Genomic DNA, 17,192 nt, shown 5'->3' with positions numbered 1-17,192 from the left:
AGGTGTGGAAGCAGGCAGGCTGGCTGGGGAAGAAGGGCTGCTGTTGGGCAGAGGTGGAGAGAGAAACCTCCAAAGGCCTGGCTAGCTGGAGGAGGGCTGGCGTTGCAGAGGGGCCCCTGTGCTGTTGCAGACCTGGGGGAGGGCAGGAGGCGTCTGGGGCCTTCGTGTATCAGTATGCTTCCCATATCCTCACAGGCTTGTTTTTTCTGTAGTTGTGCAGCTTCAGAGATAAATGCTTGCCTGGTTATCTTGTCGGAGTGCTGTGCAACACTTAGATGTTTCAAGTGTCCCCTTTACCCACTTACTAACCAACCATCCATCAGGCAACCGCCCCCCCCCCCCATTCATTCATTTCACATTCACAGAGAATGTACTATGTTTGAGCTGGGTGCTGGGTAAAGTAGAGAAAGGAAAGGGAAAATACGAATTGCCCTTCCCCCACTCAACACCTGGGAGGTCCAGGAACAAATGTGGAAGGTACAGAGGAGGCCAGCCTAGTCCTTCTTGGAGGGTGGAATTTTTTTTTTTTTTTCTAGTATCAATTTGACTTTTTTGGAGACAGGGTTTCTCTGTGTAGCCCTGACTGTCCCTCTATAGACCAGGGTGACCTTGAACTCAGAACTCGGCCTGCCTCTGCCTCTTGAGACTAAAGGTATGCCTTTAGCCCAGCTGCTGCTATGCATCTTGCATTCCCTCTGGTCACAGGCGTGCAGATATGGGGAGGCCCAAGAAGAGTTACTCATAATGGCCCTGGAGGTTCCGTGAGTGCTGAAGTCCCTGCTAATTTTCTACCTCCCTCTCCAGTCCTAAGCCTGCATCTCAGGTGGCTGGCTGCTCATTACTTCTGAAGCTGCTCCCTGTAGGCCTTTGGTGCGTCACCTTCTTTCTCTGTGCTGCCTCCCACGTCACTGCTGTCATCCCAGACACCCTGTCCCTGATAAAGGTTTGAAATTAAGTCCTACAATTAGGTGGGGCCATATGACAGACAGAACCAGTAGGACCAGGAGAAGGCTATTGAAGAGCCCACGGAGGTCAGGGCATAATTTCTTCTCAAAGAGGGTCCTGTCCAGAATTCGGGACAGCAAGATTCCTCACCCAGTGGCCCTAGAAACTGCACTAAGGGGCAGGCATGTAGTTCAGGTGGCTGAGTGCTCACCTAGTGTGTGTGAAGGTTTGTGTGCCTTCGGTCACCAGCACTGTATAAACCACACACGATGCTGCACACCTGGAATTCCAGCATTCAAGAGCTCCAGGCAGAAGGATTAGAAATTGATAATCGTCTCTGGCTACATCGAAAGTTCAAAGCCAGCTTGTGCCTATGAGACCCTGACTTCAAAAAGAAAGGACAATCCACAGAGGAAACGGCACGGAAGATGACAAAGAGGGTACCCTAGAGCTGCTGAAGTTTGGCATCATTGGCTAGCTTCCAGCCAGAAGTGCCGGATCATGTCATGGCATTCCCACTCAAGCCATGTGGTTGATGGAGGAGAAAGTGGTAAGCTTGGGGGTGTTTGGATGCTGGTAGGGAGAAGAAGGAACAGTTGGACGAGAAAGGTACAGAAGTCAAAGCTGACGGATGGAGAGAGAAAAGGCTTGAGGGCTCAGAGCTCCTGAAACTGAGGGAGAGCTGACGTCGCACTTGACACTGGGAGCCGGGGACTGGTGTCAGTTGGGAGACTGTGCAGTGGTTATAAAGGAAGAGACTGGAGCTTTTGGGACCATGTTTCTGTTATGCCACTTACCCATGAAGAGAGGAGACAAGAGAGCTAGATTTGACATAGAACCTTCTAATTCCTTAACTGGACAGGGGTGTCGGACCTCCAGAGGGGTCCCTTAGCCTGTATGACAGTAGGAGAATAGGAATTAGGCAGGCTGTGGTGATCCAAGACCACCTTTGACCCAGAGCGAAGGCAGTGAATGGGAGACTTGGTTTGGGCCTGGTGAGGAGGACTTAGCCAGTGTTTCCACAGAAGTTATAATTTCGTTTGTGTTTGTCAGCTCTGGACAGCATACATACACTAATGGACTGACCCTACTGAAGTTGTGGGTTCTGACATGCTGGGATTGGAGGTGTGGGAACTTGAACTCTTTCTGTCTGGGCTGCTGTAGGGAGGTTATCTTCTTTGGAGGAAGGAGGGGGACGGCGATGTTGAATCTCTTTGCCCTTCCCTTATGTGTCTGTGAGGGGGAACATTCCTTTTCTTCTATTCCCAAGAGGTTTTATTGTTACTGGGGTAGTAGATGGTCCCTGCAGCTCTGACCTCAGGTGATCTGAAGCCTTGTCCCTCTCTTTGGACCCCTGCCATTCTACTCCAGGTGTGAACTGAAGCCTGCCTGTGGAAAGATTTAGCAGAATGAATAAAAACATCTCAAAATCCTCTGGATGTAAACTTATGCACATCAGAGGAAACTGAGGTCCAAGGATGTAGGTGCCTAGCTTAGATGAGAAAGCTATGAGTCTTTCGAACATACTTTGAAGGGTCTGGGACCAGAGTTAGCAGGACCAAGTTCTTTCCTGGAATTGAATGTACTACATGGCCTCTGACTACTGTCAGCCTCCTGTCCTTAGTTGCAATAGCAGAGTGAATGAAGATAGAGCGTCCTTCAAGTGTCTGGCATGTGGTGGGTGTGTGACCCTTGACTGTCCCCTTCTGTTCTAGTTTTATTCCTGTTAATGTGAAAAACACCCTAACAAAAATCAGCCTAAGGGAGAAAGAGGGGTCCATCGCTGGGGGCGAGGACAGTCAAGGCAGGAACTTCAGACAGCTGGTCATAACACATCCATAGCCAAGAGCAGGGAGAAACAAATGCACATGTCCTTGCTTGCCTGCTTGCTTGTGCTAGACTCCATTGATTTCTCTGTCTTTTATACAGCTCAGGGACTCTTGCCTAGGAATGGTGTTATCCACAGTAAGCTGGGACTTCCCAAGTCAGTGAACTTAATTAGGACAATCCCCACAGATATGCTTACAGGCCAACCCAATGTAGACAATCCCTTATTGAGAACCTCTTCCAGGTGATTCTAGATTGTGTCAAATTGACAACTTAATCTAACTATCCTTAGCACTTGCAGGAGTGGGAGGACCTTTGTGAGTTTGAGACCAGCCCTGTCTACATAGCAAGTTCCAGCTAGGGCTACAGAGTGGGATTCAGTCTCAAAAACAAATAAATAAATGAAAAAAAAATGAGTAAATAAAGTTAGCTATAACATTTTCAGGAGACACCCATCTGCTGTCATTTATGTGTCGATCCAAACTTTTCAGGTGCTTTCCCCTGTATTATTTTCCAGATACAGAAAGTTGGAATGATTGTATGGTGGCTCTCTAGATTCTGCAAATGTTTTGGTATAACATTAGCCCTCCAAACTGGTGGCATCAGTTTATAAATATTTACAAATTACAATCCTGATTGAAAATATTTGTAAAGACATCTTGTAACTGTCCTGGACAAGAAAGGACTTTTTAGTGTTGTCATTCTTCCTGAAACAGCTATTACTTATAGAGTGTCTATTCAGTACTAGTCTTTATAAGTGTTCTAGAGGGGATTTAGAGCAAATAGGAGTGGGAGCGGCTCGGGATGTGGCTCAGGTGGAATAGAACTTGCCTAGCATGCAGGAGGTCCTGGGTTCAATCCCCAGCATCATGTAAAATCCGGCATGGTAGCCCATGCTTGTATTTCCTGTACTTGGAAGGTGGAGGCAGAAGTTTCTGAAGACCAAGGTCCGACTTAGTTAAACAGCTACTCCAGGACAGCCTAGGCTACATGAGATCCCGTTTGTAAATCAGTCATACAGGGATCTGTGCAAACACTTTGTGCCAACTCTCTGCCCTTTCACTTAAGGAATCTGATTATTCACATTTTGGTGTCCACCAGGAGCCCTGAGAACAGTACCCAGGGTACAGGTATGATTGTATGGCATATCCCGAGAACAGTACCCAGGGTACAGGTATGATTGTATGACATATCCCGAGAACAGTACCCAGGGTACAGGTATGATTGTATGACATATCCCGAGAACAGTACCCAGGGTACAGGTATGATTGAATGACATATCCCGAGAACAGTACCCAGGGTACAGGTATGACTGAATGACATATCCATCATCTCACTCCCTATGTATGTAGCCTTAACTGTCCTGGAACTCATTCTGGCCTCGAACTCACAGAGATCTGCCTGCCTCTGCCTCTCAAGTTCTGGGATTACTGCCTCCTGGACACATTATCTTACATTTTTGGATACATTTTAAAAGAGAATGGAAACATGCCTTTTGTGAACTGGAGCTCTGCTCCAATGACTTTTGAATCATAGGATCACATATGTTCTAACTCACTCCAGGGGGGGGGGAAGCAGAGATTATCATGTCACATTTGACAGCCAAGGAAAAAGAAGGTTTCAGAAGGGAAATGGCTGTAGCTGGTACCCAAGTGTGATGGAAATGCAGCTTGTTCTTTTGTATACTCCTCCTCCTTCTCCTCCTCCTCCTCCTCATCATTATCACTCAGTAATCCTTTGGCCATTACTCCACAGTTGAATCTTTGCTATAGGCCCCTCCATTTCTTGGCATCTTGATTCTTACCTGTCCCTTCCCACCCTTGTTCCCTAAGCCCTCTGTTCCCCAGGGAGCTGCTGGACAGATGGCCTACCCAGGTGCACCATGGTGCGGGCCTGGGGCCTGGTGGAGCACAGCTTGTGCAGCGGAGCGTAGCAGGGGTTAAAGGAGGCGGCGGTGGGGGGCGACGCGCTGACTCCGGGAAGGAGGCGGTGCCCCAGGCCGCCCGCCCGCCCAGGAGAGAGCCGGCAGCGCCCTGGGCTCGCTCACTCGCTGGCAGCAGCGGCCTTGGGACCCGGCTCTGCTACCTCTGTCCTGCTGGGCAAGCTCACTCACCGCCTCCCCAGGAGCCACCAGCTTCTTGCCAGCCCAGCCACCGCTCTGCTACTGCCCACCCCCCTGGCCTGCCACCCAGTGGCTCCTCTGTTGGAAAGGTGAGCGGATGCGGTCAGTGAGTGTGTGAATGTGCAAGGGTGCCGGGGATACATCCCAGCAGTCAGCACACACTGATGTACCACGCTCTGGCCTCAGACCCTGAACTTGGGGAAGGTGTGGTCAGCCCCTCCCCTGTCACACTTCTAGGCTAAGCTAGCCCCTGGGGGGGGGGGCAACTTGTCAGCCCCGGAGCTGTCAGATGTTCCCGAGATCTGCCAGGGATGGCTGGGGCGCGGCTGTCCCTTCAAGCGCTGAGCCAGCTCCAGGAAGAGTTTTGTGTGCAGCAAAGTTGCTGTGTTAATAAGGCTTCATACAACAGAGAGTGGGTAGAGACCATTTACCACCAGAGGCAGAGGTAAAGGGGGTCTCTTCTGCTCACTTGCCCATGGTAGAGGCGGGTAACCGGCAGAAGATCATGAGAGGGCATGAGTGATTTCCCTGCTAGTGGCTAGAACTTCTTTGGGATTCCTTCTTCTTTGGGGGCTCTTTCTCTCTTTACCCCCCAAGATCTGTATGCAGGGGAGGGGCTGTCTGCAGAGGGTTAAAGCTAAAAGCTCTAGCATCATGTCCCTCCTCTTTACATGGACCCCATGCCCCCTTGCCATGGGCATGGCCTGGCATGTGTGCCCCTTGCCCCTCCCCCTGCCAGTAGGCTCATTCCTTCCTCACCCCTCTGGGCAGAAATGTCTAATCCAAGTGGTTAATGAACACACAGGGTTTCCCTACACTGGTCCCCTGCCTGCTACCCCTTACTAAGCTTGGAGAAGCCATCCAGAGCTAACCTCGGGACCAGGGCTAGTATTGCCTGCCCAGATGTTTTTAGGCTGGCCTCTGCCCTAGTAGGGGAAACTGAAAGGGGTGACTGGGGGTGGGGTGGGCAGAGAAGCCTGCAGGGCTCTTGGGCTGGGCTTTTAGCAGGGGTGTGGGATAGGGTTAGGGGACAGGATGGGTACTAGTTGGGGAAGTTTCCAGGATCATGAGGTCAGGAAGGCAGTTGTGGTGGGAACAGGAGAGACAGCTGGAAAGTGGGGTTCCGATGCTTGGGGACCAGAGACTTCTCTCTTGGAAGCCCTTCTGTGTGGCCTAGCAGAGGTGGGGTGGGAGGTGAGAGGGAGGGCTCTTTCCCCTTCCTGAAGCTGCCTGGAGGTGGGGTGGGGACCATTGTGGCTCAGACTTGGCCTCCAGTGCCTCCTGCCCTTGCCAGCTGGCGGCAGCTCTTGTCTCCCAGACCCCAGCTCTCCCCCAAGACTCAAAGCTTACTACAGCCCAAAGACCCTTAGCTCCGAACCCTTTGGCCCAACGCAGGATGGGAGAGCCCTCCAGGTGGGGAGAACCCACCAACACTGAGTTCCCAGCGTCAACGGAGAAGGAGTTGAGAGGAAGGGTTGGGGTAGGGATGAACCTGTGAGGGGGAAGACTTTGATCTGAAATTGAGGATTCTTGGGTGGTGTAGGAGTTAGCCTAGGAATCTTTCTGATTCCTCTAGTCTTGGCCTCGAACTTCTGGCCCTCTTTTCCTAGCCCTTGCCCCGTACTTCATAACTCACCTCTTTAGAGCCTTAAAGCAGAACTCAGTGTGGGGTGATAGCAAGCAGGAGTGGGCTGAGATGAGGTGCCTGGGGGAGCAGGGAGGGGGCTGCTGTTCTGGGGGCACCCAGCGTTGCTGGACTTCATTCAGGGAGTAAAGGAGGCTTGGCAATGGAGATTTGCCTTGGAAGAATGAGGGTTGAACCCAGAGCTTCCAGAAGCTCTTGCTGGTCAGTGAGGGGGTGGGCTTTGGTGTAAGGTAATGAGTTGCTTGTCCCAAGGGGCAGTTCAGAGGAGCTGGACACTGTGGAAGGATTCCTGCGCTGAGATGTGGTGGGAAAGATGACCTTTGAAGTCTCCTGGGATGCTGAGGTCCTGGGATTCTTAGGGTTGGGGAGTTCTCTGACTCTGGAATGGGGGGTCAGAGTTGTGGTTTCAGGCTTCAGGCATGGGTGGGGACTCACAGGGTCACCCTTTCTGGCCGAACTGGGGAATAGAGAGCCCTTGCATACGCCTCTCCCTGGCACCCATAGCTGACTGCCCACCGGGTCTGCCCCAGCTGCTTCCTGCCCGCTGTTGCTCTGAGATGCTTCCTCATGGCCACTCTTTCTGGTTAACTCCTCAAGGGCTGGATGGAACTGTGGCCCTATGACACAGGGTAAAGGGGAGGGGATGGCATGTGTCACAGATCTTTATCGCCTGAGGACAAGGAGTGGTTCCCATGTTAGGCGTTCTGAGACCCTGCCCTGAGTAGCCCAGAGGAGTAGCCTCCTCAGATGTGGGAGATGGTGGGCAGATGAGTGATGACAGAATCTGAGATTCAGGAGAACCCAGGGGCAGGCCTCAGTTTCCCTCATTACAAATGCTTTAGGGTTGCCAAGGGTTCACTAAGTGATTTGTGTAATAACCATTGTGTGGGGGTAGAGGTGTGTGTGTGGGGGGGAACAAGCCAAGGGCATTTGGTATTCTCAAGAGCCTCTCTGAAGGGGTAAGAGAGGAACAGGTGACCTCCCTGTGGCCTCTTCAAACCTGTTTTCCCTGGGAAGGAGAGGCAATGGGGGTTGACACTTCCCCATCTCAATGCTGGGGGTGTGGCTTCCTGTGGTGTGTGTGTGTGTGTGTGTGTGTGTGTGTGTGTGTGTGTCCTAATGGCTTCCCTTGGGGTTTAGGACCCTTCCAGGGCTCCATCCTTTCTAGCTCAGCCTGCCTAACTCAGTTTGCTTCTCCCTACAGCCTATTTTATTGATGCCTGTGGCCCTTTTTGCTTCTGAGCAAGGAGCCAGAGTCTGAGGTTACTGCATACAGCCCTCTGCCGTCAAGCAGGGCAGTACCTCTCACTTTTCTGGCTCCCTCTGAAGGGGAAGTCCTTCTTGTTGTCTAACTTTTACCCCCTGTCTACGTCCAGGAGGTAGGGGAGGCTCCCTTCAGATCAGTTTTCCTTCTGGATGAAAGGGACCCAGTGATGGAGGAGAAGCAGGGGAGGAATGTGAGGGCTGAGTAGAGGCACAGGCTGAGCTGCGGGTGCACTGTTGGCTCTCGCTTGAGTTTCTCTGACCCTAGAAAGGGAAACTGAGGACAGAGATTTGCAGAAGACAGGCAGAGTCCCTCCCCCACCCCCACCAACAAAACAAAATAAATCAGAAGGGGACATGATTGTGGGGGAGGGGAAGTTTGTTTTTAGACACTGGGGAGGGACAGACCTCTACTTTGTCCCCAGCATTATCATAATCCCTGAGGCCTCTGGCTCCATGGCTCCCTGGCTGGCTGGCTTTTAGCTTTCCAGAGCTATTAGGCATGTAGAGGTGTGGGCATAGGCCAGCTGGGAAAGGAATGGTGGGGGTGGCAGGGATGCCAATATTATAGGCTGGGCTGCCTCCACGGACACCCTGTGCTGGCAGCTAGAGTCCCAGGGTAGCTGGTTCTTGGCCATCTCCCTTCTTGTTCTCACCTTAGTTTCTCTGGGGGAGTTGGAACTGTCATGGGAGGGGACTGGGTGAGCCCTGGCCCTTCCTCCTGCAGGCCTGCCCTGGCTATGTGTTCCCTGCCTTTTTAGGGCTTTGAGCTTGCAGCTCTGGCCGGAGCACCCGGCCGGCCGGGTAGGCCAGGGACTGGCGCAGCAGGGTGGATCTGGTGATCTGACCAGATGAGGCCCGCGGGCTCTGTACCCACTGCCACTGGAAGCTTCCTCCAGGGACCTTCCTAGCCTTCCCTTGGAGTGAATGTGGGGACTGCTTTTCTTAAGCGTCCCTTGCTCTCTCTTACCTGTTGCTCCCTGGCTGTGTAATGTCTTTTGCTGCCCAGGTGATGCTTTTTGGTGTTAACTGAGGTTGGAGGACTGAGAGGGTTTGGGGCAGGCCTGGTGAAGATCTAGAAGCCTACACACATTGCCGCTTTTTCTTTCTCCAAAGTGTAGAGCAAGGCAGAGGGAGGGCATGAGGCTGGAGCCAGCCTGCTGGGGATCTACCTGTGGCAGCCATTCCTACCTACTAGCTGTGTGATTTCAACAAGAGTTTAGGCCTCTCTGAGCCTCAGTTTTCCCTCTGAAATGGGACAGTAGTATTTGCCTCATGGCATGGGCATGTAGTTGAGCCATTGATTTAAAGTGCTTTGAGGTATGGGGTGTGGGTCATCTGGTAGCATGCTTGCCTAGCATGGACATACCCTGAGTTCTTTCCCCAGCACCGCATACATTTGGCGTAGTGGTGGACACCTGTAGTGACAACCCTGGGGAGGTAGAGGTAGAAGGATCAGGGGTTCGAGATCATCTATGACTGTAAAGTAAGTTCACAGGTCAGCTTGGGATACATAAAACGCTGCCTCAAAAGCAAACATCCAAAACCCAAAAGAAAACAAAACAAGGCAAAGTGCTCTGTTAGTTAACACTGGTAAGTGTTCTTATAGTGAGTGTCATTCATTCCAGAGCCTGCCATGTGGTTGGCCATGTTCTCTCTCATCATAGCTGTTTCTTCCCTACAATGGAGAGCGTATAGGTAAGGACTCAGAGCAGTGTCTTCCTTCCCTGATTTGCTCTTTAGGAGGAAGGCCTGGAGTTGATGCTTGTCTCTCTAGGGAGCAGGAACAGATATGTGTTTATGGAGGATTCTGAGAAAGTTGTCATCCCAGTAAACAAGTCCCTCTGGGATCCCTCCCCACCCTTCAGACAGCCACTGCTTGCATTAGAACCTCCCAAGCCTGGCAAGGGCCTGACATGTCTCCAAACTGGTTATCCTTGACCTTAGCCATAGAGAGATTTATGTTTTAAGAGTGGGAGTCCCACATAACCATTGCAGACTGACTTAGACCCTCTGGGGCTCCATGAAGTCTGCGGGGTCATTCCCCTTGCTACAATCTAACTCAGTCCCTTGTTGGTAAGGGGTGGGGATAACCACCCTGGCCCTTCCTGTGTGTACACAGGAGCTGAGAGCTTCGTGGATTGGTCAGTAGGTCTCCTAGCCACACCCACTACACTCTCAGGCCTCCCCTCTTTTGGGGTCCAAAGCTTTCTGGTGCCTCCACTATTCCTCCACCAAAGATCAGCTTCTTGGCCTGCCCTTTCACCCAGAGAGTCCCCACCCAGGAGGCCGAGGCTGCACTGGGTCAGGGGTGAACACAGTTTCCGGACCCCTGGCCCGCCCAGTTGCAGCTGCGAAAAGCATCAAGGGTTCTTTTGAAGAAAGAACGGTCTTAGGCTGATCATGATGGCCACCGGGAAGGCTGTCTCTGGCTTCTCTCCTCTGCTGGGCTTGCCCTTCTGGAGCCTTGATCCTTGAGAGATGAGAAGTGGGTGTCACCTTGAACAGAGCTCCACCAGCCCAAACTATCAGCTGGCCCATCCATAGCCACTCTTCAGGAAGAGGGATGAGGTTCATTGCTGAGCTTGATGCTGGGGGATGGGGTAAGGTGGGGGTTCAGGGGCCAGGACTATGGCTGAGGCTCCAGGGGAAGTGCACAGAGGGTCTCCACCCAGAGGGCACCCTGGACCAAGGCAGTGCAGGAATGGTGCTCCCAACACATCTCTGGCTGGCCTGCCTCTTCTCTCTCTGGACCTCAATGTTCTCACTTAGCAGCCAGGGGTTGGGGAGGTGTAGTGCTGGAGGCCAGTAGGGGGTGTGTGGGGGGTGCCCTTGGGTCCCTGGCTGTGAAACTTCACCTTGGGTTGACCTTGCTTCCCTCCCGCCCTGCCCCCACCTCTGGCAGTGGCTGGCAGGAAGTCCTGCCTGATTAGGGCCCTAATCACCGGCTGAGACTCCCAGAATCGCAGAGCTGGTGAAGCAGAGAGGGGCTGGGCTAAGGAGGGGGAGTATGAAACCAGGGCCCTGGCTGCCTGCCTGCCATCTGGGTCTGGAGGAGATGGGCTGCTGGGTTTGGGTTCTTTGGGTCCAGCAATGCCATGAGCCTGCTGAGGAGGCCAGGAGCCACGGCCAACCCTGCTGGGCCTGGGGGGCCATCCTGACTTCACAGTAACAGCCTTTTAGGGCATCCACTCTGTGCCAGGCAGGGTGCCAGATATGGGGCTGGAAAGGCCATTGAGACACCTAGTGGGAGACAAAGGGGAGTAGACAGCTCTTCCACAGAACGCAGCAGGCATGGGGCGCGGGCGCGGGGAGCTGTTTGCATGAGTTGGTGGAGTAGCTGAGGCCATGAGAGGAAGAGGTGTTTGAGATGGACTGGGAAGGCTGAGGAATTTTACAGAGGAGCGGACTTGTTCAGGTATGGGGCAGGCACACATGTAAGGATGGGTAACATAATGACTCTCCATCCCTTCCAGCTCTGTTGCTTACTCCCTGTGTGACATTGGCTGGGCCTCAGTGTCTGAGTCTGTAAGATGAGGGTTACATTCCAGCCCAGCCTTGTGTGCTGTGGGGGAGTTGAAACAAAATTCTGTGTGCAAAATGCTTGGCACAGTAAATGCGGCTTCAAGAAGGAACCCGTGACAAACAGTGGCTTTGGGGAGAGCCCAGAGGTCTTGCTTGGGTGGCAAGGGGTGGGAGACTTCCTGGGCCAAGTCAAAGCAGAGGGAACTTCACATAGGAGAGAAATGATGAGGTTGTAGTTTAGGAAGAGGGGTTGGACCGGAGGCCTGGGGATGAACTCCAGCCAGGACCCGTGTTCTGCACCTGTGTCCATAACCCTTGGGACTGGGAAGTCCTCTTGGTGTTACTGTGCATGGCTGAACTTCCTTCCTGTGCCCCGAGACCAGAGCCTGCTGGCTGTGGTTCCCTCCCCAGCAAGACTTCTTAATGAGCTGTGAGAGTAGATGGCAGGTGCCAAGAGGCTCCTTTAGGAGGCATCTTTTACTGCGGGTCCCAGAATACAGTAGGTCCACTGTGTTGAATGAACGAACGAGGGAATGAATGGATGGTCAAGAGTATCCCTTAGTCGAGTATAGCCTGTCTGCTGGAAGTCAGCAGGGCCCATATAAGTGGCTGGTGGGGGGGAGGGGACAGGGCAGCCTGTTTAAAGCCAGGAAGAATGTTGAGTGTCTCAAAAGCCAGGGGCCAGCACATCACAGTTACAAGAGCTCTGGGTACTGTATGTGGAAGAAGGAGAGGGACTCTCAGAGACCTTTGTTTCTTGGAGTGGGGATTATTATAGGATGGTGTGGCCTTGGGGTTAAGTCATAGGCTTGGCAGCCGTACTGTCTGGCTTTGAATACTGACTCTACCTCTGACAGGCAGTACAAACATGAACAGCTTACTGTTTGTGCTGTGAAGTGGGAAGTGGGACTGGCCTGCTCCACACTCTGTAACCTCTGTTACTGTGGCTGCTGCTGTTATTGATGCCAGGGAGGGAGCAGATCAGGAGAGGGGGTGTGCAAGGCTTCTGGCTGGGCTGAACGAAGCAGCTGCCTAGAGGCAGATGAGAGAACACAAGAGAAGGGTGAGCTCCTCCAATGGCTTAGCTACCCCTTGGATAACCACATATGTGGCAGTTGCTGCCCCCGAGCTCCGTGGCTGAGCAGAATATGGGAGCAGAGGGGCCCCGATAGTTAAGGGTGAGGAGGATGGGAATGAGGTTGGAGAGGTAAGCAGGAGGGAGCCAGTACTCTTGAAATTCCCCAACTGAGACCCCAAGAATTCCACCCCTTGTCTTGTGCTAGAGGGCCTGATCTTCAACCTGTAACCAGAGATCCTGGGCTCTGTCTCCTGCCTTTAAGACTGATGCCTGCTTCTGGTGCTAGCTTGAGCTCCAACTCTTCTTAGTGACTGACCTGGCTAGAGTCTCTAGGCCTCATCTTCTCTTCCTGAATTGCTGTCCCCTTCTGTAGGGACTACAGCAACTCTGCGACAGGGAGGGAGTAGATTTGAGGAGACTGTACCTATCTGAGGTAGGGGAGATGTTGCTGAGTGTAGAGGAGGGACTGGGTGTGGTGGGAGTGGGGGGTCAGGCATCTGGTTTCCCATTTTGACACTGTGCAACTTTGGGCAGTTTAATTTCCCTTTCTGAGCATCTGTAGAATGAGGGGCTGGGCCTAGCAGAGTTTTTTCCTTTCAGCTATAGAGCTTTCTGAATGTAGGTTCCTGTTTGTGTGCCTGGGAAGATCTCCCTGGCTCCCGGGTATCTTCCAGCATCCCCTGGGATGCTGGCAGAGATGCTGGGAAGCTCCCTTATGGTCCTGGGTTGGGCTGTTCAGTGTCTGGGGACAGTGACCATTCCTTTAGGCATCTGTTTCTTGGAACAGAGCAGAGGGCAGCAGCTGTTACTGTGAGCAGGCCAGAGTCTGGTGTGTTTCTGTGACTCAAGTGAGGATGCTCTGGCTAGAGGGAGGGGGACCATGGATCTCTGGCTTCTCCATGATTACTCTCAGGGAACAGAGTGGGAGGTTTGACTTGCTAGAGTGAATGCCACGGCAAAGTGAGTAACTTGTGAGTAATGGCTTGGTGTCTCTAGGGCAGGTGTCTCTTAGACTTCCAAGAGTGGGACTGGAACACTGGAAATCTCCGCAGAGGTTGCTGAATCACAATCTTAGAACCCAAGCTCTACCCCTTCTTTCCTTCCTTCCTTCCTTCCTTCCTTCCTTCCTTCCTTCCTTCCTTCCTTCCTTCCTTCCTTCCTTTCTTGAGTAGAGGGTCCTAGCAGGATCGAAGCCTTGGCCACACCCCTGTCCGTGTTCCTTCCGATTCCTGCTGTATTAGTCCTTCTCACCATCTGGGCTCTTGTCTCTTCTCAACATAGTCAGCAGCTGCATCTAACTTGTAGTAGACGTGCTAAAGGGCTCAGAGTTTGCAGTCTGGTGCTTTTGGATTTGTGTCTAGCTCAGCCACTCCCAGCTGTTTGACCTTGGCCAACTTACTCTTGTTTAAGTTTGGGTGACTTCCTGTGGAAAAAGGGGGAATCACTTGTATGTGGTGGATTAAAAAGGATCACATGTCCAGTAGATCCCAATACTGAAGTTCCTGTTTTGGTGCTTGTGTACTTTTGAACCTGTTGACCCTCCAGTCAGCCTCAACCTGCTTGCAATGCTTTGTTTTGACACCTCTAGCCCTCTATGCATACGTGTGTGCACATGCGTGCGTGCATGCGTGAGTGTGTGTGTGTGTGTGTGTGTGTGTGTGTGTGTGAACATTCTTCTGTTCTTCCAGGATAGGCAGGGCTCAGGCAACTGGCAAGTCCAAGTTTAAGGGCGGTCCGTTACTGCCTCAGACTGCAGAGAGGGCCCGGCTCCTTTAGGGTTTGAGGATGGGTAGGGGTGCAGAGACCTCATGGTGCTTCCAGGACCCTCAGACCTCCAGTTCACTTTCATCTGCTGCTTTCCCACATCTGGCTTCCTGCTGCACTTGGCCCTGACTCCTCAGTGCTCTGGGTCACACAGGCAGCTGGATATGTTGGCAGTGCCCTCATGAGCCTGTTCTAGGGTGGGGGCAGAGGGCTAGGGAGTGACTTTGCATCTGGAAAAGTGGTGTGATGTGTGTGCTGGGTGCGGAACCTGTGGTGCCTGGGGCATTGAGAGCTGTGTGTGGCCATCACTGTGATGTCTGTGGGTGTCTCTGGGTCACGAAGTCTCTATCTGATGGGCACTTTCTCTCCTCATCTCCAACCTGCCTGCTCTCTGAGGCAGTGAGAGCCAGGTCTGTTGCTGCCTTCCTTCCCTACCTCCCTGTCAGTATGCATCCCTGAGCTTTTCCCGGGAACAAGGAAATATGACTGGGGTGGATATGCGTCACACAGAGCTAAACAATGCTGGTTATAGCCAGGCTTGCTCCGGCCTTGGGGCTGGCCCCGCTTCAAGTCTCTGTTGCTGGCTAATTGGGAGCAAGAAGGGCTTCCTGCCTCTTGCCACAGATGGTCTTAAAGGAGATTCGTGAGGCCAGGCTGCCCTGCCCTAGGGACCTCCTGCTTCCGGGGCTTTTGGCAAGTCTCATCCATTGCTCACTACTACCCCTGCTGTCTGTGGGTCAGGTGACTGAAGCAAATACTACATAAAGAGTGGAAATCTTAGTGTTTTGATGGAAATTGTCATTGGATAGTTGTCTTTGATTGATGGTAAATGGGAACATCAAATGCTTATTCATGTTTGTTTTTTTGTGTATGACTTGTGTGTGCACACATGAATGCATATATGGTGGACCCCGAGGAGGCCAGAAGAAGTTGTCAGATACCCTGAAATCAGTTATAGATGGCCATAAGCCATGTGGTTGCTGAGAATTGGCCCCAGGTTTTCTGCAAGAGGAGCAAGTGCTTTTGAGCACTGAGCCATCCTTCCAGCCTAGATGATAATCTTCAAAATCTATTCCTTCCTCCATCCTGCAGAGTCTCGGTTCTTCCATAAAAGGGGGCTGACTTACATGCCAGGGTGCGGCTGGAGACTCAGTGAGTGGAGACATGTCAGTGAGAGCATTGAGTCACACAGAGGGCCGATGCTTTGTGTCCAGTCATTCCTACAGATGGGAGCTCAGTGGACTTCATCAGTGGGGAAGGCATGTGCCCTACAGCTGAGCTACACCCTCAGCCTGATCATGATCTTGTTAACTGTTCCCAACCACAATACAAAGCAGTTCTCATCAGTCCCTTTTACGTGTGGGGATACTGAGAGGGAGGGAGTTAAAGGTTCTCTGAGCCCACGCCTGGCTTGCAGTCCAGCCAGTCCCCTTGCTTTTTGGTTGGACACCTGTGGCCTCTTGGAGGCATTCAGGAATTTGGAAGGGGCATTTGCTCATAGAAAGTATTATGATCCTGTGGAGCAGAACCTGCTCCCAAGTGACAGGCTTAGTTTAGTGCTAAGCTATTTAGAGTTGTGAGCAGGACAAAATGGTCCTTCAGGGGTCTGGGAGACTGAAGTTCATAGATAGACTTTGCAGCTGTGGAATTTCCCCTGACAAACGCGAGGCTGGTTTTGCTTTCTTCCTGCCTTGGCAAGCTGTAAAAAGAGAAGTAGTGAGACATTGGGAAGGACTTCCTGTCAGCCTGCTAGGCTATTTAGGGCGTCCAGAGAACCAACAGAAATTTAAGACATTTCTTCAAAATTGAGATGACCCTTTTGATGTTCCAGTGTACCTGTGATTATAGTCATCCCGAGGATGGAAGTGTGCAGTGAATGTATTTAGCATGTCTCCCTTTTCAAGGCTGTCATCCTGAGGCTGGGGTTGAGTCTCAGTTAGTTGGTGTAGTACTTAAATGGCATGCATGACACCCTGGTTTTTTTTTTTTTTTTTTTTTTTTTGTTTCAAGACAGGGTTTCTCTGTATAGCTCTAATTGTGCTGGATCTAGCTCTTGTAGATCAGGCTGGCCTTGAACTCACAGAGATCTACCTACCTCTGCCTCCCGAGTGCTGGGATTAAAGGCGCATGTCACCCCCGCCCAGCGACACTCTGATTTTAAACCTCTGTGATGTCCAAAACTGGGCATAGTGGTGCACACCTTAATCCCGGGTAATCCTAGTACTTGAAAGGTACAGGCAGGAGGATCAGAAGTTCAAGATCATCCTCTGATAAACAAAACAAAATCAACCTGTCATCTGTGTGGTGGATCAAGGACTTCCTAGAAGGTAGGAAGCAGTGCTTTAAGGGAACCCTGCAGCTGTAGGGGGCGGAGAGAGGTCTGCGTGCCTTTAGTTGGACTGAATGGTAGCAGGTGGCTTGGCTTAGGAGGCAGGAGGCTGGTGCTCCTGTGGGACCTTCTCTGCTGTGGCTGACTCAACTCAGCTCCTGTTCCTCCCCTCCCCCAGCCTTCCCCGACACATCCCAGTGGCCACTGATCCAGTCCCCAGCAGTTCTTGAGACCTTTGGCTCTGTGGATTTTCCCATTGCTCTTAATTTTCCCCCCTCCCAGGCATCCTTCCTGCCTCCTTGTTCTACTATGGATTAGGGTCAAAGGCTTGTGTTCCTTAAAGTTCTCATGTAGGGATGGAAACCCACAGTGGTGCGTGAGGGGTGGGGGCAGACAGCCTCCTTCTGGGTGTAACCTTGGGGAAATCAGACTGGACAGCCATCCTAGGGTAAGAATGGCCTCTTCCACTGTCACAGTTCCAGGCAGATTTATAAGTCTGTTTACATGCCTGTCTCCTCCTGAGGCCACAACTTCCGGCCAGGGTTGGGCCGGTTCTTGGTTCTCTTTCCCATCTCTCTCCTCAGCTGGGAGCTCTGTCACCTTGGCCTGAGCGACTGCTTGGCTCTGCTTCTTGTGCCTGTCACTTCCTCTGGCTCCCTCTTCTACCAGAACTTTGACCAAGCCATAGCCTGTC

The 17,192-nt window shown here is 52.1% G+C and overlaps 1 protein-coding gene across 5 annotated transcripts in view; it reads left to right on the top strand.

Annotated features, from left to right (window-relative positions):
* Window positions 1-17,192, top strand: part of Tns1 (tensin 1) — a 170,060-nt gene that overhangs the window by 37,136 nt on the left and 115,732 nt on the right. Inside the window, exon 1 of one of the 5 annotated variants that reach the window (XM_051190443.1) lies at window positions 6,838-6,882. The exons of the other annotated variants lie outside the window; for them this stretch is intronic. Within the exon in view, the coding sequence (XP_051046400.1) occupies window positions 6,853-6,882 (30 nt within the window). The 5' untranslated portion in view covers window positions 6,838-6,852. Of the gene's footprint in view, window positions 1-6,837; window positions 6,883-17,192 lie in introns of those variants that run through there. 5 annotated transcript variants of the gene reach the window in all.

Source organism: Phodopus roborovskii, unplaced genomic scaffold (genome assembly GCF_943737965.1).
Source record: "Phodopus roborovskii unplaced genomic scaffold, PHOROB, whole genome shotgun sequence".
Lineage (NCBI taxonomy): Eukaryota > Metazoa > Chordata > Mammalia > Rodentia > Cricetidae > Phodopus > Phodopus roborovskii.
The sequence above is the reverse complement of the archived record's forward strand: the minus strand, read 5'-3'. Positions and strand labels throughout refer to the sequence as shown.